This window comes from Typopeltis vanoorti, chromosome 4 (genome assembly GCF_054136105.1).
Source record: "Typopeltis vanoorti isolate ZY-2024b chromosome 4, IOZ_Tvanoo_1.0, whole genome shotgun sequence".
NCBI lineage: Eukaryota > Metazoa > Arthropoda > Arachnida > Uropygi > Thelyphonidae > Typopeltis > Typopeltis vanoorti.
The window spans coordinates 80,901,123-80,918,546 of NC_143552.1; the positions used below are offsets into that span (position 1 = coordinate 80,901,123).

Below are 17,424 nucleotides of genomic sequence, written 5' to 3' on the forward strand. Positions count from 1 at the left end.
ATTTTATTTTATTGTGGAGTGCATTGATTCTGTTAACAAACATATGTAGGCTTTCTAAGTTGTCTTTCCATATGATGAAGATGTCATCCACATATCTCCACCATATAGAAGGTTTAGGAGTAATGCTGGTGAATATTTCATCTTCAAATTTCTCCATGAAAAGGTCTGCACATGGTGGCGACAGAGGTCTGCCCATGGCTAGGCCTTCTAATTGTTTGTATATCTTGTTGTTAACTTTGAAAAAATTTGATTGTAGGCAATGCTTGAACATCTTTGATATCTGCAGGAAAGAGATCTTTGATAATGTTCATTACTTCTTCTACTGGTACATTCGTGAACAAGGACACTACATCTAGGCTGGCCATTATGTCTGTTTGTGTAATTTTTATGTTTTTTTAGTTTGTCCACAAAGTGTTGAGAATTTTTTTAAGTAGGACAACAGCAGTCATCCCCTTTATAGGTTCAACTTCCACAAAAATTGCAAGATTGTTAAAGACACATAACATCAGGGTTGTATTTAAACCAACAAATAGCATAAGACAGGTCCTAAGATCTCCTAAAGACAGTGTGCCATTTTATAAATATCCAGGTGTGTATAATATTCCATGCACGTGCGGTCTTTCCTACATTGGACAGACTTCGAGAAGCCTGGAAATAAGACAGAAAGAACATGTAGGCGATGTTAATCACAACAGAACGATCACCTCAGGATTGGCACATCACTTTTCAACTTCGAACCACACTATAAACTGGAATAACAGTTCCATGCCCTACGTAGACAAGGATTACAGACATCAAGTATTTAAAGAAGCGGCAGTTGTACTACGTACGGGAAGTAACCTAAACAGAAATCAAGGGGCCATTCTGAACGATACCTGGAAAAATCTAATTAACTCCCTCAGTTCAACAGAGCTACAGTACGCGAATAATCATATTACGCGTTTGCATGTAACGCGTGTTCATGATGCTGAGTAGTTATGTCACGCGAACGTGTCACCCTAGCTACCTAACAGATACTAATGGTTCTTTGTATTTTTAAACCTTTTTTGCATTTACCTTTTTTTGTACTATGCAGGCCTTGAGAAAGCTAGTCAGTTACTAGCGAAACCGGTAGGCAATTTGTAAGAACTTAAGTACGTTATAAATATATGGTCTATGTAACAATAAGTCTTTATTTTGTAACACTTTATGACCAAAAACATGTACAATTAAAATAAATTTAATATTTCCATATTTTGGCAAATTTAAATTGCCATGCCATTATTAAAACTTTACATAATATTATTATTATTCCTGACACCTCCAAGGAGTCCGAAGACTCATTGCGCGAGGACACCTACAATTGCCTCAACTGATACAACTGTCTCAACCACTACGCCAAACCTCTACTACGAATCATCTCCATCAATGCCATCTACCGCCCACCTCCACCACCACTACAACTAGTATTCTGTCTGTAAATTGCGTGTGTTCTGAAGGGCCGATTTGTCTGTATGCGGAATGAAAAACCCGAGTTTCCGGGAGAAAAAACCCTGCTACCTCCATATGAGATCGGCTAAGTCATCTTCGATTGAAAATCGTCCAGATAAAGATTCCTCCCGTTGCGACGAGAATCGAACTTAGGCCTATTCCAATTGAAGGGCGCAATGTACCATCGTTTTCTTCCAATTGCGCTACAGAGGCGCTTAATAGAGCTAAATTAATTAGTTCAGATAATAATGCCCTCTCTAATGAACTTGATCATCTTCACAAACCCTCTTAGCCAGTAGCTTCAATTCCTATCATATACAAAAAAATATTACCCTCCCCTCCAGATCCAAAAATCTTCAAAAAAATATACAACCTTTCAACCACATATAGACCATATAAAAAATTAGCATCACTTATCTGCTTCACTAAAGACCAACCACAGTCTTTAAATCTACCAGGTCCCTTGCAGTTGTGAAGTATCCTACTATGGCCAAACAGGCAGGACAACCAGCATCAGAATTGCTGAACATAATGACTGTATCCATTTCCATCACTACAGTCATTCAGGATTTGCTGACTTTAAACTTTCACTAAAGAATACACTGGAAAAAAAGCCACTCTACTCCATTACAGCTAATATAAATATGAAAGACGTTTCCTTGAATCTACTTTTGCCTGTGAAACTATCCTAATCTCAACAAATTTGGTTGCATAAAACTAGCCCAAATTTAGAACGCTCTCATTCTCTGCACTCCAGCCCAACAGCCAAGGACACCCAATTTAGTCCACTAGAAGACACTGTTTAGAACTTTAGGCCTACTCTCAGTTAACATGCTTCATCTTCATTACTTAGTGTAGTGTCTGTGTGCATGTATCTTATGTTTTTTATTCCTGATGATGGCAATTTTACTTTTCCAAAATATTGGAAATATGAATTAAATTTATTTTAGTTAATATAGTAAGTAGTCTACACTGTAATTCCCTTTAAAAAAATACACCTCAGTATAATGCAGATTTCTCGACTATACTTTACTCAGAGATGGATATGTAATTGCTAAAACTGATCTAAAGACTTGCATAATGAAAGTCATCCATAAAACCATGCAAAAAGGAAAACTTTTTTAATAGCTATTGCACAGATTTTTATGCTGCTTGCCTCCTGGATTTTTGTGATCTTAGCACAGTTTTTTGTCTTAGCTATTATTTCATATTTGTCATCACTGGTGTATCATCTTGTTAATTGTTATTTCAAGCTCTAGTGACTTTTAAGTCCTTATTTCTTACAGTTCCATATAAAATTGCATAAACTTTTCACTCTTCCATAAGTGAGTCTTGAAGAAAATATATTTTTACTTTAAATAGCTGCCATTGTTGCAATAGAGGTAAGTGAATTCCTTAGCATGGTGTGCATTTGTTCATTAAGTGTATCACTAAATTTTGAGTATGTTCTTATTATATTGATAATTAGTTTAAAGGAAGAGCATTAGTTATGTGATTTTCTGCCATTACATTTCCAGCTTGTTGCCATTACATTGTTACATTTTCAACAACTACCCATAAATTAAATCTATTCATTAAGTTTAGACATTTAGTTAAGCCATATTTATTTATATGTATATAACATTCAGCAGCAGAGTGTGGACCAGGTGATGATCTGCAGAAAAGTGAAGTCTCTTCCAGCAAGCCTACTATTCTAGCAAATGATGTGTTGGGACCATTGTTGCTTGAGGTACAGTGTTTTGGACATGGTAAAACTTACCATATTCTACATACTTTATACCATTTTTTTTTAATTTACAGAAATTCTCTTTAAGAAGCATTTTATAATTAATTAAATTAAATTAAAGAGCTTAAAAATATGATCACTCATATTTCTGAATATACAGATCTTCACTTAAATTCTAGATCTTGGAAATTTTATTTTTGGAAAATAGGTACCTTATTTTCCTCTTATATGAATAGCATAGCCATAATACATGACAAAATCAAGAAAAATATTTTACCCAGATATATAGAAAATGTTTTTCCATTATAGAAACATCTTTTTGAAAGAGATTAATTTTTTATTTTTAAAATAAAAAAATAAATAAACATTACTTCATTTCCATTATCATTCTCTCATTTGATAGGTTTTGATGGCTATATTCACTCTACTGAGAGCTTTTGTTAGATGCATATTATATAGAAAACGCTTAGAGAAAGAATGTTTTTCCCCCACTAAAATTAAAAAACACGAATCTGAATTAATATCCATCCAAATGCTTTTTAGAACATTGAAAGTTAAAAATGAGTTATTGTTAATGCTTATGCAAAATTATAAGAATCTCATTTGAATATTGTGAGAATTACATTTCAAAACAAATAAAATTCCAAATGAGCTAAGGGTCATTACTCATAAATTCAATTAACCATTTTTTATCGAGACATCTTAAAATGTTTATTCAGTATTGTATGAAAGAAAGTTTAAAAATTTATATAAAAAAAAAAAGTTATAGGCAGTTGATAGTCTTTTCATAATTACATTGGTCAATATATTATAATTTTGTAACTGAAATTAATTTAGGTGTAATTTTAATGTATTTTGAGATGCTGATTTCAAATCCACCATCCTAAAAATTCCATATAATTTCAGATAATTTTCTAGGTTTTTTTTTTTTTTAATATTTTATCATGAATTAGTTAGGATTAATACTAGAATTCAAAATTATTATTTAATTGTCCTTTTGTAGGTGTTGTTATTCTCAAAGTATGTAACAGTAATAAATAAATCAAGGCATAATGTTTTTTGTTATTTTATGTATTAAAAATCATTCTCCTCTGTTTAAATTTTGAATGAGCCATTCAAAATTAACCCAGAGGAGTTGATTATGCATAATTTGTTTTTGTTATACTTACTATTTGAATCTAGGCATAAGTGGATTAGTTTATTTTGGCATTCCCAGCCAGCTGCAATTCATTTTTGCTTTGCATCTCTGATTTACAATTTAGCTAATACTGATTTATCATATTACATCTTTCATACTTATTAGCTGATTTTTCAAGTTATACTTTTCCTTTAGCTTTTCATAACATCATGTTTATTTGATAACATAATTATTCATCTGGTCGAACTTATTAAATATAATCCTTAGAATAAATTTAAACATTAAATTATGCATGATGACCTTCAGGATTGCTCATTTTTCCTTAGTCTTGCATTAAGGGTTAAATAGTGTCATTCTTTAATATTTTTATTATATCCCAAAATAAGTTTTTGAAATTCTAATTATCATTTATCCATTATTCTTAATTATGTTGCTAGCAACAGTTCATCACTACTATATAGTGCTATAAGGAATTAGAAATCCATCACTAATTCCTTTAATGTTGTTATGAAATCTATTTTGTATAAGCATATAAAATTTTGATTTTCTGCAATAAGATTTTGCCCTTCTCTAATAAGTTCATTATATGATGCTTCATATAACTATCATAAAGTGAACTATTCACTACTGTATCATACTCCTACCTTAAACTGCATGCCTTATTTTAGCATACCACACTTTCTGAATTTTTCCCTAAATAAAAATTTGGTTTATCTCATAGTCTAAGCATTCTGTTTAAGGAATGTATTACTCCTAAACAAATAAACAGCAATGCCATTGTTAGATCTTGAATGATGGCTCTATCAAGAATAGAACCGCTCCATTCAAGATTTAACAAGTAAACAATATCAAGCAAAAGCACACTTGTACTCTTGGCAAAACAGACATAATATGTGAAGATGCAGATATTAACTTTGCTTAAAAAAGGAATTAAAATATAAAAGAAGAGGTTGAATCTTAAATTAAAATGAAATTGAAGTAGGAAATAAATATTAAATTGTACTATGTTTACGGTTATTTGTCTAAAATAGATGGAATCTTAATTTGTCAAAAACATCAATGTTAAAATATGCCATGTATAAAGTCATGTATCACCATGCGAACGAAAGTTCAAAGGTTGCAGTTTGACCATCAAAGATGATGTAACGAATGATGAGTAGGCATTTGTGGAAGGTGCAAGAAATTCGTGTTCCCCAAAAAAAGCAATGCACGTATAGCAAGGAGGTGACGTCAGTCGGTGACAGCAAATGTGAGAGCGTCATAGACAAATTCAGAGTGCAGAAAGAAGGCTCTATAATGGGGTTTAAAACGGATTCACATTGTTGAAAGAGACTTACTTTTGAGTCTTTTTACGTTTTTCTCCTGGTTCCTGTGGTGTTCCATGGTCGCTTGTGCCCTCCCTGTGAGTCTCCTGATCGAAGTTTCTGAGCGGATCAGTATGTCTGATATCCGACAAGATGTGTGAAGACGGCAAAGCGGCAGTGTGTTTCCCGTTGCTGAGCGACACAAGTGAAAGAAAATATAGCACGAGATGATGGCAGTGTTTGAGTTTTAGACTATCGGTGTGGATCTAACTGATGAGAAAGCAGCAAAGGATTCCTTTGAAGGTAAATCGTGTTAGAAGCAGCGACGCGAAAAGTTCGTAAGCTCACAAGTGGCGAATTCAGGACGAGCATGTGACTCTCACGTGGCGGCAATCCATCGTACAGAGGGACAATCTATAACGAAGAACAGACGGAAGGATCGAGAAATCATCTAACAAGGTGGTAATGTACAAATCTTCTTTTTTTGTGTGTTATCTGTTGGTGACGAAGGTGTAAAATGGACAAAGTTTAGAAAAGAAGAAAGAGAGATTTTTGAGACAGTTTCCTGTGTTATGTTAGTTGAATTGGACTGGTAGTCTACGTTCATAAGTTGTCTAGACCAAGTTTAATGTATATGGGTCATTAGTAGCAGTAATCTAGTTTAATACCGACATCCATGTTTGTAATATAGATGAACATAAGATTCTCATGAGTGTGTTTGAATAGCCTGTCTGTTTGATTATTATTACCCTGCTTTACTTGTATTTTAGTATTAACCTTGATTTGCTTGATTATATGTGTTGTTTAAATTGCAATGTTCTTAGATAAATAATAAATGTGTTTTCTCATGTATACCTGAGTTTGTCTGAGTAAGAGATTGAATTTTACCACTCACGAAATTATCGAACCTAAGTTTAGAGGAAAGAAGGGGAATTTCAGATTGTCAAGGCCATGACTGTATACTGAGAACTCAATCTACCTAATTACTTGAAATCTGGAAAAGTTTCTTCGGATAAGAATTTCTGTCCTAGAGTTCTGACTGGCACAGCATTAACAAATAAATTTCTTCAGAGCTCGAAGAGAGAAACGGCCCCAGAAAGTCAGTTAAGAAGTCAGATCTCAGTAGGCACAAGGAGAACGATAGAGGTAAAAATATATAAGGAAACAATGACGTAACACCATCCCTCTTTTTCTCTGTTTCTTTTTTATTGTAATGTATAGATTCTCATGAAGATTCTCATACTACTGGTAGCAAAACATAACATATTTTATGAATGCCTACTCATTTCTTGAAAGACACTGATTTTATAAGTAATCTATAACTTTCATAAGAAATGACTATCTATACATAAAAATAAAAAAAAGGAGTATGAACGAACATATGGAATATAATTTTGATATTAAAGGTCTGACACACATACAAAAAAAAAAAGAGACTAACTCTATACCTTGGGAAGGGAGAGGCAAAGAGATAGTTGTAGAGCATGTTCTAACCTGTCACCGTGAAACAAGTCTCAACTCCATTGCTTTATTCAGTAAGAGTGAACACGTGTTCAAATATAGATGTTTTCTTACTCTCATTCGGAAAATGTTGGAATGCAAGAGTGAACAGCGAGTTAACATGAAGTTTCTTGTGAAACTGAAGAAATCTGTGACGGAAACTTTTTAATTATTGACTGAGGCTTACGGTGAATAGTACATGTCTCATGAACGCATTTTTGAATGGCACAAACAATTTTCGGAAGGCAGAGAAAGGGTGAAAGACGATGATTGCTTGGGCTGCCCTTGCACAGCAGTTACTGATGGCAACATTAAAAAAGTCTTCTGTCTTTTTGAATCGCAATTTGCGATTTGAAAAGACAGAAGATTGGGTGTTCGAGCTGTAGCTGAGAAAGTTCATTTGGACAGGGAAAGTGTTCGACGCATTTTAACGGAAGTTAAAATGCGTCGAACACTTGGACATGAAAAAGGTTTATGCAAAAATAGTTCCAAAAATTTTGTCAGATGAAAAAAGAAACGTTGCAAGAAACTGTGTTTGGACCTTTTGCAATGCATTAAGGATTAACCAGATTTGTTGAATTCAGTAATTACTTGTGATGAAACTTGGATATTTACATATGATCTGGAAACCAAGCGACAATCAATGCAGTGGAAGTCAGCAACATCTCCAAGGCCAAAAAAAAAGTACGCATGAGTCATTTGAAGTTCAAGGCCATGTTGATTGTTTTCTTCGATATTCAGGGTATTGTAATGGCATAGTGGTTTCCCAGCAGCCAGATGGTAAATCAACAGTATTACCTTTTAAGTCTTGATGAAATTGCGCAAATGCATGAGAAGGAAACTACTAATTGTGGAAAAACATGGGATTTTGCAACAAGACAGTGCGCCGGTCCACAGCGCTTTGTTTGTGAAGCAGTTTTTAGCTAATCACAACATCACTGCTTGAACACCCACCATATTCGCCAGACCTGACTCCCCTGCGACTTCTACCTCTTCCAAAGATCATGTCGGTGCTCAAAGGAACCCACTTTTCAAAAAATAATCTACAGTATTGCTTTGAACATTGGCAGTATCATATGCAGCTGTGTGTCAACTCAGAAGGGAATTATTTTGAAGGAGATCGTAGTTGATTTTCTCAATTTGTTAAATAAAAAGAGTTACAGGCACAGTCTCATTTTTTTTTTCTGTGTCAGACCTCGTAGCTATTCTCATTAGTAGAAACACTAAAGTGGACAAACTGCAATTCTCCAAGCTTTTTTAAAACAACAACTAAATATCCAAACAATTAACTGATCACTTTTTTTGCCAACTTTTGTGATTAACCATTCCACCAAAAACTAATTAATTGGCTGAAATAATTTTCTGGTAGTATATTTTTTTATTTGTTATATGATTTTATGAAAATAGCAGTTAATTTTGCTTTGGCTATGTGCTATTATAAGCTTCATATTAACAAGTAGCAAAATCTTTACAAAAATTCACAAAATTCTAAACTGCAGATATACAGATGCTTACCATCCTCTTCTTATGACCTTTATCCAAACCTAGTATCCGTTCAAGTTAGCAGTGGATTAGGAGGTGGACCATTTTACTAATTGGAGAACTCTGAATTGTATTTCTTAAAACATTTGCACTGTGCAGCCACATGGTGATCATTTTTAAAAAATAAGCTGAAAATTAATACAGAAATATATTACAAAGTGCAGTTAATTAGTTAATAGTAATGTTTATAGAATGAAATCCTGTACAATGTACTGTAAAATATGCCAGCAACTTGACATTCCAAGCAAGAATTTGATGAATGTGTACAAGATTAAAATCACAATGCTGTAGCATATAATTTTGTATAATTTTGATTTTCTCCAATTTAAACTGAATGATGACACATTTTGATAATCCATCTCTTCTGCTCCCCATGCCAGAAAGTGCTATGTGCTAGTTGATATTCGCTATCTAGTAGAGTGATGCCACCGTCTTACTTAGTACAGATCTAAGGCGAGGGTCATGAACTGTTAGATTTACAGCCAAAACAACTCGGGCTCTGAGGCCCTCATGGGCAGTATTTAGGTTCCAGAGGAAGGTTTTCTTTTTCATCTATTTCTTCTAATAGTTAATGAGTGATGTCCTCAGAATTATGATAAGCCAACAGTAATGTGATTTCAAATGAGCATCTTTAAAATGCTATTTGTTGGCAGCTGCCAAATAAAATAATGGACCAAATGTAATGTTGACTTACAGGTCAACTAGTAAATAAACTTGTTACCAGGAGAGGGGGAGGGGGAAATGAGTCTAAATATTGTTCGAGTGAAAGGGGGGGGGGTAATGATTTGTTGAGGATGTGGATAAATTTTCTCTGTTGTGTATGACTTCGCAAAGACTATATTTACTACAAAGACATCCTTACAGTTTCTTTCCTTTGCATTTTCAGATGAACTGAAACACAGTTCATAAATATATGCAATCTCAGTTTCAGTTTTAATGATGGAAAACCTCACTAATGATCCCTTTTCCTAGTTATACACTTTTTGATCAATCTGTTTCAAAGATGACAGCTGGTAACTTCTCCAATTAGGGTACGCCAGAATGTCCGTTCCTCGGCCATCCTTTTGATCTTGTAATAATTCTTGTTACCCATCCATTTCTTTACATTATCTATTCAAGAAGTTCTTGGTGTAACAGATCTTCCTCCCTAAGTTTTTCCAGAACTTTTCCCTGCTGTTCCTCTTAATGTGTCCTGCCATCTTACATTTTCTCTTTATAAGGTCTTCCACGAGTTCCTTCCATGGGTCTTCCCTTTGGTTTCCTGTTAACTTCAATACTTCTTCATTAGTTTTTTTTTCTCCTTTCAAGAAATCTTGAGTGGATTTGTATATGCCCTTGTCTCACATCCGTAATGTGGACTATATATAGGATTTTATTATTCTTATTTTAGTCTACTTATTCCAGAAGTCATTAATAAGTTATTCCAAAATGCTTATTTTTCCTTAGCTATTCTTGATTTTATTTCCATAACTGTTCCATCTTCTGTAATCATTATTCCTAAATAATTATAAGCCGTTACATTTTGAATGAATCCTGTTGATTTGTTACATATCTGTATATTTCCTGTATATTTGTTACATATCTGTATATTTCCACTCTGCCTATGTAACAAATCCTGTATATTTGTTACATAGGCAGAGTGGATATTAAATCCATCATTATTTCAAAGCCAAATGTTTGTAGAAACTATGAAAGTTTCGTAAGTTGACCTGAGAGCTTACGAGAATACAAACCTCAGCATCCTCGAGTTATTAGCTTGGACTACTTGAAACACATGGATGCTGCCCGAGTGTCCATATATTCAACTTTTAATAGTCCATTTGATGAAGGTTCCACTGGCCTGACAGCTGTATCGAAATGGTTGGTTCTCTTCAGAGACCAGGCAGAAACCTTAAGAGAGCAAGAAAACTCATTCGGTACTAAGGAAATCGAAATGTCAGAGAAATGTATTTTTTGTAAGTGAACTCTCAGTTGGTGCATAAACGTAATTACTAAAGGAAGGCCATAAGGCTTCATTTCTGCTATGTAAAATTACATAGGCATAGTGGATACTAGATCCAACATTGTTTCAAAGCTGAATGTTTGTAGAAACTATGAAAATTTCGTAAGTTGACCTGAGAGCTTACAAGAATGCAATCCTCAGCCTCCTCAAGTTGCCTTAGCTACTTAACCATTTAACTGCTATGGTCGAGTTAACTTGAGCCCGGGAAAAAATGGCGACCTTGCTATGATTGAGTTAACTCGATTTAAACTTTCAATGTGTAATACTCATTTAATTTAGTTTGTGAAAGCATTTGAATTGAGCAGGCTTATAGTGCCATCTCTTAGGATTAGAAGGAACTAATTTTCAAGCTTCTGTCTGCTTTGTGAAAAATTGTGAGACCATGCACAATGTTATCAGAGCCATCCTTGACAATAGGAGCCAGGCGATCACGTGATGCGGTGATTCCAGGGTTAGTAAATCCCACTAGGCATTGTCATATGTGTTCAAATACCACATTGGGGCAAAGAAAAAGAAAAGAGAGCCAGTATATGTGTCAAATGTGGCATAGCCTTATGTGTACACCCCTGTTTTCAAAATTACCACACACTACTAAAGTATTGAAGTATTTTTGGGGAGGTGTTTCTCACTTGAAGTTGTGTGTAACATTATTTGACATGGAATAAACAAATAAATTTCAAGATAAATTTTGGACATCCCTAACTTGAAAATAAAATTCCTATATAACAGTTTTGTTCAGTGACTTCAATTTATACAAGAAAACAGTGCAAAAATGTGTAATACATTATATAACTATTCATATTATTATAAAATATTTTATAATTGTGAAAATAACTCAGCAAGGAGGGTCATACTGGTTATTTAGTATCTCAGCAGTTAAAAGGTTAAGACGTGTGCTGTCCAAGCATCCATATATTCACCTTTTATTAGTCCATTTGATAAAGGTTTCACTGGCCAGACAGCTGTTTCAAACTGGTTGGTTCTCTTCAGAGACCAGGCAGAACAGTTCGAAACAGCTGTCAGGCCAGTGAAACTATTTATCAAATGGACTAATAAAAGGCAAATATATGAATGCTTGGGCAGCACCCGTGTCTTTTAAGTAGTCCTAGCTAAGGCAACTTGGGGATGCCGAGGATTGCATTCTTGTAAGCTCTCAGGTCAGCTTATGAAACTACAAACATTCGGCTTTAAAATAATGTTGGATCTAGTATCTACTTTGCCAATGTAATTTTACATCCCCGAAATGAAGCCTTTTGGCTCTTTCTTTATGAGAATTTCTATGAGAAAGGCTCTTTCTTTAGTAACTATTGATTTGTATTTTATTGCTATTTTTTGCTTATTACGATATACTTGGCTTGGTTTTAGTTGTATTTATGTATTAATACTGATTCATAATTTGTGAACCAGTATTAATTTATATTATATAAATTAAAAGTTAATTTATATTCAATTATATTAAAAAAGAGTGAGAGCAAAATCACTCTTTTTTGATTAGTATTTCAACCATATTTTGTAACTGTGCTTTTGATTTTGCTATGAATACCAATTCATTAGCAAATCTAATATTGTTAATTCTGTTGCCATTTATTTTTATTCTCATTTCAATTTCTTCATATTCTTTCATTATCATTTCACTGTATATATTGAAACGTATGGTGAATATTATACCCCCTTGTCTCACTCCTCTTTTGATATCTGTTGTTTCATTATTTATTCCGTCCGCGCGGTTAGCCTAGTGGCTTTGCACTTCGTAACCATATGCCTGGGGAAGGAGTGTCCTAGGTTCGATTCCCGTCAACGACGTGAGGAGCTTAAGGATCTTCCTCAGCCATAGCCAAGTTAGCTGGTCTTGGGCGTGGACAGCAGGGTTTTTTCTGCCAGTTTATCTGGTGTTTTTTATCCCGCAAGCAGGCAAACCGATCTGAGGACACACGGATTACAGTCAGGAATACTGACCCAGCTATAGGTCTGATTCATCAGCCTATGTCGGTTCCGGATCCCAGGTAAAATTTGGGGGGACTTGATGGTACTGTGAACTCCCGTAAAAAGGGGGAACGCAGTATCATCACACGAAATTTATTTATTTATTATTTATTCCTTTTATAATTTGTATCTTCTGATTCTGTTATTATTATGAGGTCTTTTGTATCAATTTGAATGTCTTTTATTATTTCTATTAATTTTTCATGGCTTACTGTGTTAGTTGCTTTTTGAAAGTCTATAAAACATAGATATATGTTATTTATTTCTATTGATCTTTCAGTGAAAGATTTTAATTCATACACTGCACTAATTGTACTTTTTCCTGGCTGTCTAGAAAGCATTCTTTTTTTTTTTTTTTTTTTTTTTTTTCAGTAGTAATTTAGAAGCATAAGATATGATACCAATTGTTCTAACACACATGTAACACACATATCACACACACACGTGTGTGTGTGTGTGAGTGTGTGAGTGAGTGAGTGAGACACAGGCATCCTACCAGAAGACTTCATAACATCTGTTTGCATTCTTTTTTGGTATCAGAATGCAAACAGATTTTATGAAGTCTTCTGGTAGTATGCCTGTGTCACACACACACACACACACACACACACACACACACACACACACACACACACACACACACACACACACACACACACACACACACACACACACTTTATTATTTCTATTAAACAGTTTGTTCATTTTTTCCTTATCTCTTTTATTGACTCAACTGATATTCCATTACATCCCGTATTGTGCTTATTATTTTTTCTGTAAGACACTTGGATTATTTCAGTTAACATAGGTTTACCAGACCTCTGGTCATCATACAGTTCTGTTAGGCATTCCTTCCATCTTTTGTATCTTGTCTTCTGGATTTCTAATAATGTTCTTATTCTTACTTTTAACTATTGTCTTATTTACTTTTGGTTATTAAGAAATTTTATTTTGAATGTACCTATATTTTATAATTTTATTTTCTTTATCTAATTTCTCTACTTCTAAGTAATTATTATTGATCCATCTATGTTTTTCTTCTCTACATTTATTTTTCATTTGTCTATCTAATCTCTTTTATATTGTTTTCATTATTTCCAGTTTTTCCTCTTCTGGCATCTATGGTTTTTTAAATTTGCTTTTTGTTTTTCTGATGCATTTTTCTGCTGCAGTCAGTATTGCTTCTTTTATCTTGAATCATTTGTTGAGCTCTTCTTTATTTTCAGTGTACTCTGCTGTATTATTTTGAAATAAAGTCTTGGTATTACTGTTATTTAGCATGTTTGCGCCAGGCAGCATCTGCATGTGCTTAAGCCTTTGGTGGGGACTAGCTTTAGTGTATGTATACTGCTGCTGTGTCAGGCAGTCACATTTCACAAGGCAATACAGAATGTTAGTTGCAACTGTTTTGGTTGCAAATTAGCATGTATGCAAATTTGGTGATAAAATTAGCATGTATGAAATTTCTTGATGATATTGAATATATTAAATGTAATGTGAACTGATATCAAGTTATATTTATATTATTATGTGCATTGTTTTGCTTTACATAAATAGTGTGCTTTCTATACCCAATGATTGCATTATAATTATACAGCTGTTTTAACATTTTCTAGAACCAAAAATTTGAAAGAGGATGTTAGGACAAATGCATTTAGTTAGCTGGTTCTACTATAGTGTTACTGTAAATGTGTTTTTATTGCATGCATGTAGCATAGTCTGTGGAAGGGGGAGTGTTTTTCATTATGAAGTGTCATTCCAGTTGTCTCTAATTACAATAATTGTTGCCAAACATAGCACAAAGACTGTATAATGTCACCGTACTGTAGTTAGTGATATAATAAAACTGCTTGTCTTTCGTAGTTTAGGAACATTTTTATTCTAGTCTTTGGAAACAATCAGAGTAATATATATATATATATATATATATATATATAGTCCTGAATAAAAATAAATACTTCTATGTATCATAAGAGGTGGTTGATCTAAAGCAAAATACTAACATGTGTGAGATATCTATAATTCATAAGACAGAAGAGCTGTTGACAAAAAAAAAAAGTTAATGAATGTGGGATATTCAAGAAAGGGTTGATAATTCTGATGATTGGAAATTATTCATGTATCCTATTACTGTGTAAAAATTGTGTAATCCACATTTCAAATTCTAATTCATATAACAAATTTTACGAAATGATTTTGCTGCTCCATTGACCTACGTGTATTCCAGCCATGCACCTAAATGAATCACCTGATCAACATTATTAGTACATTGGATTAGCCTCTCTCTCTCTATACACAGTCTTGCCATAAATACTGTTATTACAACTCCTCAAACCTAGCAGTGTCCACAGAATTGTGCAAGCCCGGTGTCACTGTGTAGCCAACATTTGCTTGTTTATCAATAAGAGAGAGTTGTCTTGATGTAGTGGGGAGATTACGAGAACTGTGTAGCTGTAACAGCAATTCACAAGGTTGGAATGCATGCACCTGTTGTTTTCAGCATGCTAAGAACACTCAGGATCGGTAGGATTTGTGTATCAGACTATTAACTGTTATAACAATACAAAAGATGTATCTGACTGCCAAAGAACAGTCAATCATGCTGCATTAGGATGCAACAGCTTGTGAGGGCTGTGAAGGCATGCCTCTGCAGTAATCTTGGGTAAATGCAGAAAGTGATATCACAAGAGATGAATGTTTTGCAGAGATTGATGTCATATGTACTAACTAATGACCTGGGGGTGAGAGCCGATTTTCATTCTGCTGGACACTTCCTAACACTACAACTTATGTAGCAGAGGGTGATAAAATCAAAAGCACTTCTCTGGGCAGTACATGAACAACAGACACAGATATCACAGATGAGAAGATTTTCACCAGTGAAGAGTTATTTTAATAGCCAAAACAATCAGGTATATGCCCCAGATGGTCACACAGCATCTTCCATAGAACCCAGGATTCAGAGGTCATCATCATCCTGCATCAGCGATGGTTTGGTGTGTGCAGGGGGAGGGGGGGTATCCAAGTTGTATTTCTGCGAGAAAGGGATCAAAACGTCTGCCCAAGTGTATTAAGACCTGTGGTATGGCTCCAGAACAACACCTTGTTTCATGGTAGGCAGTGGCCCTGTACACAAGACAAGGATCACATAACTGTAATATTTCACTATCTTTCGTTTGTCTTGTTTGTCCTATTTTACTATTCTTCGTCTTAGTTTGTCCTTTTGTTTATACTTAACTTATTTGTCTATTTCCTTACCTATCATTACTTCTTGCCCCCCCCCCCCCCTTTTTTTTTTTTTTTTTTTTTTTTCCTGCTGCTAGTTAGTTAGACCTCGTTTTGAAGATCTATTTAACGTGTCAGTCCCTGAGCAATCTCACAATACCAATTAAGAAATTTATTTTTCTTTATGACTGCACCACTTAATCGATCTTTTATATTTGAAAGTCAAGTTCTTTATTTTCTTTTTATATGCTGTTTCTTTTAGTTCTTCCCTTAATCCCAATCGAAATTGATGTAAGACTGCCCAATCTAAATGCGGCTTATCCTCCTCAGAAACACTCAGACTACTTGCAAGGGTTAGTAATTTATTATAGAAGTCTGTAACACTTTCTTTGTTTCCTTGCCTGCATTTCTGTAACTTCCAAAGATTAGGGCTTACGTTCCTCACTTTTGAATAATGAGATATTAAAGTATCCTTAAACTTTGAATACTCTAATGTGTCTCTCAGAATAGGGGAAGCATTTAAAAAGATCTTTGCTTTACCAACCAGTTTGTTTCTTAGGAGAATCAGTAACTGGAAGGCCGTCCACCTCCCAATTTTTCTTAATTCCCTCTACAAAACCAAAATAGGACTGAATGTCATCATTTTCATTCCCAGAGAATGATGGAATAACACAGTGAGGATTTACAGTCCTAAAAACTCCTTTTCATCCATTCTTATGTCAGTGCTAGTTACTTTACAATTGGTAGTATCACAATTCATATAAATTCAATTTCTACTTGCAAAAAATTTTCTACTTGCTAGACTTTACCTGTTCCTTAAGCCAAAACTATCCCAATCCACTTCACTTGAATTTTATTATGTGGATTTTATCCTGCCGACGGCTGCACCATTGTAATCTTCTATGTTCTCCTTCGTTTTATCTTTTTTGTTTATATCTATTCTTATTCTTATCCTTTAACTCTTATCTTTACTTTTATCTGTCTATCTAGTTCCTTACTTAGCATTAATTCTTGTCCCCCCCCCCCATTCTGCTGCTAGTTAGACCTTGTTTTGAAGATCTATCTAACGTGACAGTCCCTGAGCAATTGCACAATACCAATTAAGAAATTTATTTTTCTTTACGACTGTGCCACTTAATTGATCTTTTATATTTGAAAGTCAGGGCGAGAAGAGGACAAAAATTAATCTAACACTTCTATACAATTTCCTAAAATGCAAGTCGTGGTTCGATACTAAATTCTACTCCCGCAGGTCCGTTAATATTTTGTGGGATAGTGCATTGGCTTAGGAATGAGAACCAGGTAATTATAAAAACAAAACATGTTTATTATCAAGCCAAGGATATGATACATAGCATAGAAAAAATTTATTCAAGATTAACTTAGACAAAATGCACTCAAAAATCACAAATTAACTCGTTATCTGAACAACATAAACTATAATGCTTTCACTAGCAGAATGACTTAATCTAGCTTGATATAAAAGTATCTTCTATGGCACAATTATTCTAGGAAGGATATTCAATGATTGGAG

General features: G+C 34.2%; 1 protein-coding gene across 1 annotated transcript in view; it reads left to right on the forward strand.

Annotated features, from left to right (window-relative positions):
• Positions 1-17,424, forward strand: part of LOC150107444 (uncharacterized) — a 526,289-nt gene that overhangs the window by 215,736 nt on the left and 293,129 nt on the right. The window contains exon 5 of the mRNA XM_090392100.1: positions 3,105-3,199. Within this exon, the coding sequence (XP_090248226.1) occupies positions 3,105-3,199 (95 nt within the window). The remainder of the gene's footprint in view (positions 1-3,104; positions 3,200-17,424) is intronic.